The sequence below is a fragment of the Aquarana catesbeiana genome, linkage group LG08 (assembly GCF_042186555.1).
Source record: "Aquarana catesbeiana isolate 2022-GZ linkage group LG08, ASM4218655v1, whole genome shotgun sequence".
NCBI classification, from domain to species: Eukaryota; Metazoa; Chordata; class Amphibia; order Anura; family Ranidae; genus Aquarana; species Aquarana catesbeiana.
The window spans coordinates 72,767,606-72,780,173 of record NC_133331.1 but is presented as its reverse complement, the minus strand read 5'-3'; the positions used below and the strand labels follow the sequence as shown (position 1 = coordinate 72,780,173).

General features: G+C 42.8%; 1 protein-coding gene across 1 annotated transcript in view; it reads left to right on the top strand.

The window, feature by feature from the left end:
• Positions 1–12,568, top strand: part of LOC141105838 (transient receptor potential cation channel subfamily V member 6-like) — a 72,999-nt gene that overhangs the window by 22,464 nt on the left and 37,967 nt on the right. The window contains exons 5-8 of the mRNA XM_073595968.1: positions 7,161–7,259; positions 8,779–8,951; positions 10,284–10,427; positions 10,659–10,871. Coding sequence (XP_073452069.1) covers positions 7,161–7,259; positions 8,779–8,951; positions 10,284–10,427; positions 10,659–10,871 — 629 coding nt within the window. The remainder of the gene's footprint in view (positions 1–7,160; positions 7,260–8,778; positions 8,952–10,283; positions 10,428–10,658; positions 10,872–12,568) is intronic.

The window sequence follows — 12,568 nt, the reverse complement described above, 5'->3', positions numbered from 1 at the left end:
GGCCTAGACCCACCCCCGACTCCCCCTCCCTGCCCGCCCCACCTGTGTACCCCAAATTAAAAGTGGACTTACCAGGCTGCCTAGGAAGTGTCCCACCAGCCGCAGTTCCCACCTTCATCGCTGCAGGAGTTCCGCACGGCTCCTCCTCCTCTGATAGGGAGAGCTGTTCCTCTGATTGATCCCCCGCCAGGTCCTCTTCCCTCACCGACAGCCCTCCAGGGGATCCATCCCTGGATACCGAGGATCCGCGCCGTGGCCGGCCCCTCCTCTGCACGCCGGATCTGCCCACCAATTTCCTGGATGCCTTCCCCGGACCTCTGCCACCTCCAGATCTGTGTTGCACCTGGGCATCCCCGCCTCCTGCCGTCACACTCGATCTGCTAGGCCTCTGGGGGCCACCGGCTATGGGAAGGGAAGGCCCGGCAGCCGTTGTTGTTCGTATCCCTCGCCAAAGCCCTGCCCCTGCTACGGACAAGCCAGGGGCGGAACCCATTAGGTCCATTTCCTGCCGCGTGGCGGGCCTGGTATGGGCCCCAGGCTTTCCAGAGGGCCCGCCTGCCGAGCCCCGTCTCTGCTGGGGATTCCTTCCTGTGTGACGCTGGGCCCTGGGGGGGAATCTGGGGAGATGACTGCCATGACTGCCGAGCTCGTGCAGACTCCCTCACTGCAGTGCTGGCACGCTCTGCTCCTTCACCCAGGACCAGGGACACCTGATCCCGCAGCCACCGCTCACCTCTGGATGCCGCTGAGGCTCGCATTTGCGCCATCAGCTCCTCCACGGATGCCATGCTCACACTGACGCTGGGGTGGAACCTCCTTTCCTTCACTTCCCACTGGCTCCTCCTTTTCCTCCCTTTCCTCCTTCCTCCCTCCCTGTTCCTGTCCCCTGTTCCCCCAGTCATTTTGTTTGGCATTACTCCGGGCTTCTCTCGAACGACATAAACTGCGTCATAAGACACAGATATGACATACATGTACTGAACGATGCCTTTAGTAATGATTGTAAATATAAAGAAAAGCGACTACAGTATGAACATATAGAGGGAAGGTGGAGTGACCATATGATAATAAATAAAAGTAAAAATGAGCAACACTGCAATCACAACCAGGACAGCAGTGATGACCATATAGTAAATAGTAATATCGATATGAATTGGTAGAACGAAAATACTAAGTCATATAAAAAAGATATAGAATACTGTACCTTTAAGAATCCCTATATGTGAATAAGCCAATGTCCCAAAGTGTATTCCACCGTCCCAATTTGCCTGTCAACTGGCAAGCCGATGGTTTTTGGCTTATATATACATGGTCACCACCGGAGGTGAATGAGCCGGAAACAGCTCACTGACATGACTTCCGGTGTGGGTCCCCCGTAACTGTGCATGCGCGAGCATCGTCAATCGGTCATAAGCAGCGAATATCAGATACACGGCAAAGGCGCCACCTACCCCAGAGGTGGAAAAAGGGGGAGGGTGAAAAGGAGAAAAATAACCTCCTCGTCCACCGGGGGCACCCGAATGTTCTTAACAATTGATGATATCAATAGGACCATCCTCTGCCCCCAGTGGTCACAGAGGTAGTTGCCACAACCAGCTGACAAATCTTATAGCGAATAGCAATATCATATAGAATTATAAAAATACAAAATGAAGTAGCTAAAAAGAAGGGGATAAACAAAATAATAAAAACAATAAAGAAAAAAGAAAAATGTAAGTGAAGATATAATGAGAACAAAAATACGGTGAAAATATAAACAATCACTGATACAATGATATAATAGTATATACAGTAAACATAAAATAATAATAAATAATAAAATAAAATACAAAAATACAATAACGTACTTGAATCCTAATTTTCAGTGTCACAGAACTTATAAGAAGGATTTGAAAGAGAGGGCTGTATTCATACCAGGTGGGTATAAAGCTTTCTGATTAAAAATCCACTTGGCCACCTGTTGGAGGATCTTTTTGTCAAAGTCCCCCCCTCTCTCTGGTTCAGAAATAACCTCCAATGCAAAGAACGAAATAAAGGATGGATCAAAACTATGATAAAGGCTAATATGTTTACAAGCTGGAGTATATACTAGACCAGCGTCCAAATAATACAAATGATCTTTAATACGTCTGGCAATGGTCTTTCCTATATAGAAGGTGCCACAAGCGCAGGTAGCTAGATAGACCACACCTCTAGTTTTACAGTCAGCATAGGCTTTAGACTTATGATAGCCCCCTCTAGGTAGTGAGCATCCTGGCAATTCCTTAATACATGAACATTGGGCACATTTGCCACATCGATATGTGCTTTTGCCTCCTGTGGTACCTTCCAAAGTGTCTGGCACTGACAAGTGACTTTGGAATAAATTGTCTCTAACAGAGCGGGATCTGCGGTAGACAATCTCCGGTCTGCTAGAGACATATTTGGAAATCTCTGGATCCTCAGCCAAGAAGTGCCAATTTTGGGCAACCAAATTGCGGAAGGAATCCTGGTGTGCACTGAAGGTAGTGATTAGTCTGGTGGTAGGGATGTCTAGAGTTCCTGTCTTAAAAATTAGGGATTCACGTGAGCGGGATTTTGCCCTTTGATAAGCCTTTTTGAGTATTTTTATTACTCTATCCCCTTAATCTAAGCCATTCAAAGAGAGCCTTGGCCTCTGATTCAAAATCCTCCTCCCTGGCACAGTTTCGACGTATCCTTCCCAGAAGAGTTGAAGCTGTTATAGCTGCAAAGGGAGGGCCAACTCAATATTGAACCCTACGGACTAAGTCTGGGATGCCATTAAAGTTTGTGTGTGTAAAGGCAGACGTCCCAATACTTTTGGTAATATAGTGTATATATAAATTTTTATGTAGTGTGTGTGTGTGTATATGTGTATGTGTGTGTGTGTGTGTGTGTGTATATATATATGTATGTGCATCTCATAAAATTAGAATATAATCAAAAAGTTAATTTATTTCAGTAATTCAATTCAGTGATATTTTTCAAGCATTTCTTTCTTTTGATCTTTTTGATGATTATGGCTTGCAGCTAGTGAAAACCCAAAATTCAGTATCTAGAAAATTTGAATATTACATAAGACCAATAAAAAAAGGATTTTTATTACAGAAATGTTGGCTTACTGAAAAGTATGTCCATGTACAGTATAGAATGCACTCAATACTTGGTCGGGGCTCCTTTTGCATGAATGACTGCATCAGTGCGGCGTGACATGGAGGTGATTAGTCTTTGGAACTGCTGAGGTGTTATGAAAGTCCAGGTTGCTTTGATAGCCTTCAGCTCGTCTGCATTATTGGGTCTGGTGTCTCTCATCTTCCTCTCATCTTCCTCTTGACAATACCTCACAGTTTCACTATGGCAGGCATGTCCAAAGGAGAAAGGTCCCCAAGGGCCGCAAAAGATGTATATTGTATTTATCGGGGCTGCCTCGGAGGAGAGGGGGGGGGGCAGGACGAGCGCCATCAGATTACATCCAGGAGAATCTCCTGTTTACTCGGCGGCGTCTGTAATAGAAAGTCCCGTCTCCTGGGCTGCCATTGGACTGTTCTGTATATCATAGGAGGTGGGACTTTGTATTAAAGAGGCCGCCGAGTAAACAGGAGATTCTCCTGTATGTAATCTGTTGGCGCTCATACCCTTATTTTGCTTCACAGTTCTTCTTTTTAAAATGTAATTTTTTTCCTGAAACTTCCCTCTTAAAGTGAAGGTGCGTGTTATACACCTGTGTGTGTTATACGCCTGTGCATGTTATACACCAATAAATACGGTATATCCAAATAACATGCCCAAGCTCATCCTTAGTCCTGAGCGGCGCTCGGGGAATCGTTGGGGTCAACTGTATATATACAGTGGGGACAGAAAGTATTCAGACCCCCTTACATTTTTCACTCTTTGTTATATTGCAGCCATTTGCTAAAATCATTTAAGTTCATTTTTTTTCCTCATTAATGTACACACAGCACCCCATATTGACAGAAAAACACAGAATTGTTGACATTTTTGAGGATTTATTAAAAAAGAAAAATGGAAATATTACATGGTCCTAAGTATTCAGACCCTTTGCTTAGTATTTAGTAAAAGCACCCTTTTTATCTTATACAGCCATAAGTCTTTTTGGGAAAGATGCAACAAGTTTTTCACACCTGGATTTGGGGATCCTCTGCCATTCCTCCTTGCAGATCCTCTCCAGTTCTGTCAGGTTGGATGGTAAACGTTGGTGGACAGCCATTTTTAGGTCTCTCCAGAGATGCTCAGTTGGGTTTAAGTCAGGGCTCTGGCTGGGCCATTTAAGAACAGTTGTGAAGCCACTCCTTCGTTATTTTAGCTGTGTGCTTAGGGTCATTGTCTTGTTGGAAGGTAAACCTTCGGCCCAGTCTGAGGTCCTAAGCACTCTGGAGAAGGTTTTCGTCCAGGATATCCCTGTACTTGGCCGCATTCATAATTCCCTTGATTGCAACCAGTCGTCCTGTCCCTGCAGTTGAAAAACACCCCCACAGCATGATGCTGTCACCAGCATGCTTCACTTTTGGGACTGTATTGGACAGGTGATGAGCAGTGCCTGGTGTTCTCCACACATACCACTTAGAATTAAGGCAAAAAAGTTCTATCTTGGTCTCATCAGACCAGAGAATCTTATTTCTCACCATCTTGGAGTCCTTCAGGTGTTTTTTAGCAAACTCCATGCAGGCTTTCATGTGTCTTGCACTGAGGAGAGGCTTCCATCGGGCCACTCTGCCATAAAGCCCCGAATGGGCGAAGGGCTGCAGTGATGGTTGACTTTCTACAACTTTCTCCCATCTCCCGACTGCATCTCTGGAGCTCATCCACAGTGATCATTGAGTTCTTCTTTACCTCTCTGACCAAGGCTCTTCTCCCCCGATAGCTCAGTTTGGCCGGACGGCCAGCTCTAGGAAGGGTTCTGGTCGTCCCAAACGTCTTCCATTTAAGGATTATGGAGGCCACTGTGCTCTTAGTAACCTTAAGTGCAGCAGAATTTTTTTTTTAACCTTGGTCAGATCTGTGCCTTGCCACAATTCTGTCTCTGAGCTCTTCAGGCAGTTCCTTTGACCTCATGATTCTCATTTGCTCTGACATGCACTGTGAGCTGTAAGGTCTTATATAGACAGGTGTGTGGCTTTCCTAATCAAGTCCAATCAGTATAATCAAACACAGCTGGACTCAAATGAAGGTGTAGAACCATCTCAAGGATGATCAGAAGAAATGGACAGCACCTGAGTTAAATATATGAGTGTCACAGCAAAGGGTCTAAATACTTAGGACCATGTGATATTTCAGTTTTTCTTTTTTAATAAATCTGAAAAAATGTCAACAATTCTGTGTTTTTCTGTCAATATGGGGTGCTGTGTGTGTACATTAATGAGAAAAAAAATGAACTTAAATGATTTTAGCAAATGGCCATTTTAGCAAATGGCTGCAATATAACAAAGAGTGAAAAATGTAAGAGGGTCTGAATACTTTCCGTCCCCACTGTATATATATTATATACAAATGACACACCCAAGCTCATCTCTTCACCACACATAGCCACAAAGGCAAGATAATTCTTGTTGGGCAGTGTGTTAGTGCTCGGACGAACACACTTTGAATTTTAATGGTTCAAAGAATGTCAGGCAAAATGGTCGGCCCTCACGCATATTCACTTCAACAAATCTGGCCTTCTTTGAAAAAAGTTTGGCCACACCTGCTCTATGGGGGTTTAGGTCAGGTGAGTTTGCTGGTCAATCAAGCATGGTGATACCATGATCATTAAACCAGGTATTGGTACTCGTGGCAGTGTGGGTAGGTGCCAAGTCCTGCTGGAAAATGAAATCAGCCTCTCCATAAAGCTGGTCAGCAGAGGGAAGCATGAAGTGCTCTATAATTTCCTGGTAGAGGGCTACTCTGACTTTGGACTTGATAAAACACAGTGGACCAACACCAGCAGATGACATGTCTCCCCAAATCATCACTGACTGTGGAAACTTCACACTGAATCTCATGCAATTTGGATTCTGTGCCTCTCCACTCTCCCTCCAGACTCTGGGGCCTTGATTTCCAAATGAAATGCAAAATTTTCCACAGTGCATGATGATTTGGGGAGCCATGTCATCTGCTGATGTTGTTCCACTGTGTTTTATCAAGTGCAAACTCAGCGCAGCCCTCTACCAGGAAATTCTAGAGCACTTCATGCTTCCCTCTGCAGACCAGCTTTATGGAGATGCTAATTTTATTTTCCAGCATGATTTGGCACCTGCCTACACTTCCAAAAGTACCAATACCTGGTTTAATGATTATGGTATCACTGTGTTTGATTGATTGGCCAGTAGACTCGCCTGCTCTAAACCCCATAGAGAATATGTGGGGTATTGTCAAGAGGAAGATGAGAGACACCAGACCCAACAATGCAGACGAGCTGAAGGCCGCTATCAAAGCAACCTGAGCTTCCATAACACCTCAGAAGTGCCACAGGCTGATCGCCTCTATGCCATGCTGCACTGATGCAGTACAGTAATTCATGCAAAAGAAGCCCCGCCCAAGTATTGAGTGCATACTATACTGCACATAGACATAATTTTCAGTAAGCCAACATTTCTGTTCTAAAAATCCTTTTTTTTATTGGTCTTATGTAATATTCAAATTTTCTACAATACGAAATTTTGGGTTTTCACTAGCTGCAAGCCATAATCAAAATTAAAAGAAAGAAATACTTGAAATATATCACTCTGTGTGCAATGCATCTATATAAAATATATGAGTTTCACTTTTTGAATTTTATGAGATGTGTATGTGTGTGTGTGTGTGTGTGTATGTATATATATATATATATATATATATATATATATATATATATATATATAGATATAGATATAGCTCTTTAGCTCATAGAGTTCTTTAGCTCATAGAGGTGGGCAGGGTTGATACCATTACTTGAAATATCATTGCAAAGTGCATGGGAAGCTACGCTCCCTGGATTTATATCAGGGTCATCAGATTTTTTTTGAATCAAAGAGATATAACAAAATGTTATCCATGGTATGTTGTATAATTACCAGACGAGCAGGGAGCAAAAAATGTTAATTGTTGTCCAAAGCTTATGCAGTAGGTCCATTTTGCATCAAAACTCTGTTAAATTATATATTTTTTTCAAATGTGCTTTGCAGGTGAACATATCCTTACCTTTGCAGCTTGTGTAGGTGATGTGGAAATTGTAAAACTACTTCTAGATAATGGAGCTGATCTGCGGGCACAGGATTGCTGGGGTGAGTATATTATTTTTAAAGTTCAACTTTGGGCTATTTTTGTATATTATGGTTCTCTTGCATTATTTAGAAAAACCCAGGCTACAATACTCACCTCTTCTCAGGTACTGTTCCTTGCAGTAAAGCTTCTTCACCACAATATGTCCTCAGTCTTCTGGGATTAGTGAAACCCAGAATATGTGTAGACCATGCTGTGATTGCAGAGCATCAAGGGCCCGCCCCTGAGGAGGCATGACTATGATGGTCTGCATTCACAGTGTATTGATGCAACATCAGAAAGTAAATTCAAGTTGCCTTAAGTTGTGTAATCAACTGCAGATAGAATCCAACAAATACCTCACAAGGTCACTGAGTTTATTTCCTGAGTGCTGTGACTTGTTATTTCCTCAGTCTATGCTTTGAGTCACTCATCACTAGGGATGAGCTTGGACGTGTTTGGATCCAATACAAACCCATGTGAGCCAGCCTGCCAGAAAGCCCTCACTGTACTAGATCAATCATTTGTGGTGGAGGCATTCCCTGCCACACAGCGGTGTGTATACATGCCCCTTGAAACTTTGTGGCTCCTGGTTAGGCAATGCAGATGATTGGCCCAGTACAAGTGACAGCTTCCTGGTGAGCTCACTAACATGGGGTTGGACTAGGATTACGTTCTACTCATCATACACCCTGTGTTAAAGCCCAACCTCAGCCTCAGTTCCCCAGCCCCTCCCTTTCTCCCTACTGGACCCCCACAGCATATGTTTTCCTTTTTTCCATTTGTTTAATTTATACTCATCTTTTCCAATGTCTATAGGCCAGTTACGTGATGTGCTGGGTCTTCTTCTTCAAATTTTCTCTGGTCCAGGGCCATCCTATGCTTATGCAGAGAGCAATGTTGCTGTGATGACATAACTCAATACAATATGAATGGATTGCACCATAGTGACACCTCCTTAGGGCCATGATGACCATTGATTCATGGTATTTCCTCAGTCTTCTAGGTTAAATGCTTCAATTGTTGAAAAAGTTATTAAGGGAGGGTGCTAGTGAGAAGTGGAGTAGGATACCTGGACATTAACTTCATTCCCCACCTCCAGTGCACATCAGCCAGCATAGATATCACTAGTTGCCCGCTCTTCACACTCCTGCACTCGTCCGTTACAAATTCACCCCAATGGCGCCAAAATGAGTGAAAAAATCCCTGAGCGTGTGTGGACCTTCTACTGGGAACATAGGCTCATTTTGAGACGTTGTCTACTCACACATTGCAGACTCTGGATCCCCAGCCTCATGTACACTCCATCCTTACCTCCCTTTATCAAAAACTTGGAACTCTCCTCAGGAAAAGAAAAGAATACTGCGAAACCTCAAGACTAGTAACCCTCCATGCTCCACAACATGGACCTGCTAGAGAGATTTAAGATAACGCTGAAGAAAAAGTTATTAAATTGGTTTTAAAAAAGTCATAAAAATAATTTCATGAATATATACTATTTTTATTCAAACATTTACCCGTTTGTTTTTATGATATCAACAGGTAACACGGTTCTGCACATTCTCATTCTACAACCCAATGCAAATCTTTTGTGTCAAATGTTTGACTTCCTGTTGTCCCAGGATTGCAAACCTCATGAGAAGCGGCTGAAAGAAATCACCAACAAACAAGGACTCACCCCACTGAAGTTGGCTGCTGTTGAAGGAAATGTGGTGGTAGGTATATGCTCTGTTTTAAAGGGGGCCTGTATCGTGGAAGTTGTGCCCGAAAAAGACAAAGGCAGCGTCACCAGTATTGCCTCGGGTGTGTAAGTTATTGCTGCAGCACCACACTGTACCCTCCTGTGGGAGGGTACAGTGTGGTGCTGCAGCAATAACTTACACACAGTCCAGTTGCAAATAGAAAGGACTTGTATGGTAGTCAGAAAACAACAATCCCCTGCAAAAGGCAGCCCAACCGGGAACATTCACTGGTGAACAGCAGATGGTAGCAGAGCAAATCTCGGCCAAACCTACTCGTCTGGAATATTTACCTGCTGATATTATTGTCGCTGACAGATGGGAGACCTGTCCCTACACTAAATGTGCAGCAAACTCAGGAGCTAGGGTCTTAAATAGACTCTGCCTGACCCAAGATGGCCACCATAGTTACATGGGCTGTCAGCATTCAACCAGATTGCTGCCCCAGTGACCCAGGAAACCACAGGAACATGTTCCTCTTGACTTCTCCCTCTGCACTGCCGTTGCAGTTGAGCATTACCTGCAGTGGAGAAAAAAATAGACTACACCTTCCTACATGCAGCCGATCTTATTCCCATTATTGTCTTACCATGCCTTGTTCTGCCATTTTGGCAGATGGGCAGGGCTTTATTTTCTCGTGTCAGACTTGACCCACCCCTTAATAATTGACTGGTTTGGGAATGTTCAAGAAGTAGCATAAGGGATAAAAGAAGCACCAATCTACAGAATAAAGCAGCTGGGTCCTTGCATTACAGGTCCTCAGTTACAGCTTCCTCTCCATCAAAGAGAAGGGTGAGTGGCACAACAGGTACATTTTCAAATCTCATTCCAAATCTGGCGAAACTAGCAGTCAGTGGCAGCAGTGCCTTAGATCTCACAGAGCAGATATGTAAATATAATGTTGTAACACAGGAGAGCTTAGGTACCCTCATCAGGAAGTGCTCTGCTATTTTTTCAGGAGGAGGAAAAAAAGTAAATATTGTAGAGCACTGCTAAGATACAATTAACATTGTAGATTTCCCTACAACATAGCAATTCTTCAATTTTTGAGTTGGATGGACTCAGATGTCGATGTCCTCAATAAATTTCAGTTTGAGAGGCTACATGGCATACATGGCAGCAAGCCACAGCTAGACACACTATATATAGTGTGTGTGTTTTTGTTCTGTGTCCCCTTTGGAGAAATTTCTCATCAGTTGTTCTAACAGTACATGAGGGTAAATTTTCACATTATACTTGTAGACAGCAATGACACCAGAGATTCTTGCTGGAGTTGGGTTTAAATGGTCAATACAATTTTTCTGGCAGATGTTCCAGCACTTGATTCAGAAGAAACGAAAAACCCAATGGACATTTGGGCCAGTTACTAGCGTGATGTATGACATGTCGGAGATCGATACATGGGAAGGACAATCCATACTGGAGTTGATTGCATCATCAAACAAGAGCCAAGTGAGTCAAAAAAATGATATTTTATTACATTTGGTCCTCCATATTGCAAGTGATGTCTAGATGATGCAGAGCCAGAAGAGACTCCTTCCCCAACTGCTCCCCCTACGGAACGGTTTCTAAGCTGGGTGCCTCTTCCCAAAGAGTCAGCTGCTCAATTTGTTGCATTGATCCAATCCATAAGAAATCATATTTTTTATTTATTTATTTATTTATTTTTTAATTCTTTTTTAGGCTAACAAAATATTAAACATTTCACCTATAAAAGAGCTGTTACTGAAGAAGTGGCAGAAAACTGGGCGCCCATACATATGGATCTTAGGCATAATTTATCTGATATATATGATTTGTGTGTCCCTCTGCTGTGCCAACCGACCTATCAAACCGCGAGAAGACAATAACACCAATCCAATGGACATCACCTTGTTTGTTCAGAAAACCCTACAAGTGAGACAATCCAGATATCTCTGTCTGAATTTTCTGTGTACAAAGCAAAAATCTATTAACTAGATGGGCAATGTGAATATTTGTTATATGAAACCAGTACTGAAATAAATACAGCAAATGTTGCTGATGACATTATTCCAATAAAAGCTAGTTAATTCACCTAGCTTGTCCCCCATTCATCAAAAGGACATGCAACTTCTAGTTCTGGGTCACACAGCATTCAGTGCATGCCTTGCCATTTTCGTGTTGCATCATAAATTAAGAAATGCCAATGTGATGAAAGACTACATGGTGAGCTTTGCCTGTTTGTGTCAGATCTGATTACTGTTTAGTTCTCACTTGCAGAGCACTAGATCCGCAGGGATTGTGGGATATATAGTTTCTTCACTGAAAGTGTCAGTTCTCACACTACAGACAAAGGTCATGCATTATTCTGTGCAGTGCCAAGCCACGTGCCTCATTTTTTGAACACAAACAGAAACTTCTGACACCAGAATGTGAACATTTTTTCTACTGTACTATAGCCAGTGTGTACAGAGCAGAAAATGGCACCATGAAACCACATGATCAACGAACATCTTATGCAGGTGCATGTAGGAAGGTTTAAAATGTATCTAAATCCAAGAATAAAAGTGTTATTTCAGTTTACTAGTTCTTAGATATGGTGGCTGCATTATTTTTATTTTTTGGGTGCTTTTTCCCTTTGTTTTACCATGGTGATCATTCCAGTAACACTTCATGTCCTAGGGTGAGAGTGTTCAGTGTATCTCTAGAGGAGCAACATAGTCATCCTAGGATTGAAATTGTTTAAAGACTGCAGAACATCTCCTTTTGTCCCCATTTTTATAAAATAATGCAAGGTGTTCTGTAGGTCACCTAACAGTACAGCAGAGGCAGAGAAAGGTAGCAGCTCAATAAATTTCTGTCAGGATCAATGGGTAATTTTTTTCACTTATTGAACATATTTCAAAGATATAACAAAATGATTTAAATGATACAGTATATTAACCAGAACAAGCGGTAGCAAATAAGAGAAGTTCTTTGCTGGGGTTTACATATACTTTAATAGACTGCTACAAAGTTGGTCCAGAGGAGCACAAGTGTGGAGTGACAGCAAGCTCTTGTCATAAGAGAGGTCCAGGCTCAAAGAGAGAATGGTCTCTTTCTCCTTGAGTGAATTTCTGAACTACAGCAAATGAATGCCCAAACCTTGTGTAGTGCTACGTTATTAGATGGTATCCCAAAAGAAAGTATGTTTCCTTGTTAAGACAATGATTTTACACAGGGAAAGTCCAGGTGGCAAGGAGCTGGTTCCTCAGGTTTTCAGGTTTGCGGGCCTGTTGAGCATTCTGCAATTGCTGAGTTGAACTAGTAAGTTGTCCTTTGTTGATGGGCCTTGGATCGATGGGCAAATGCATTTCACTGTAGTTTCAGATTGAGATGCCTCTAAGATTATTAAACAATGAATGGACAGTTGAAGGTCCTTTTGCATTCTCGTTGACTTGTATGGGGGAGAGAAGCAGCTCTGATGCAAACAAACTAGTGTAGCGGCTTCCTGGACCTCTAGAGGCCTGATGGTGACCTCCAGAGTCAAGGAGAGCTGACATCCATCCTCATAGAGTGAGTTACAAGGCATGGTGTGTGTAATGCTAGATGAAATGATGGGTTCCAGTCACTTTTTTAATGCAAATAAAGAG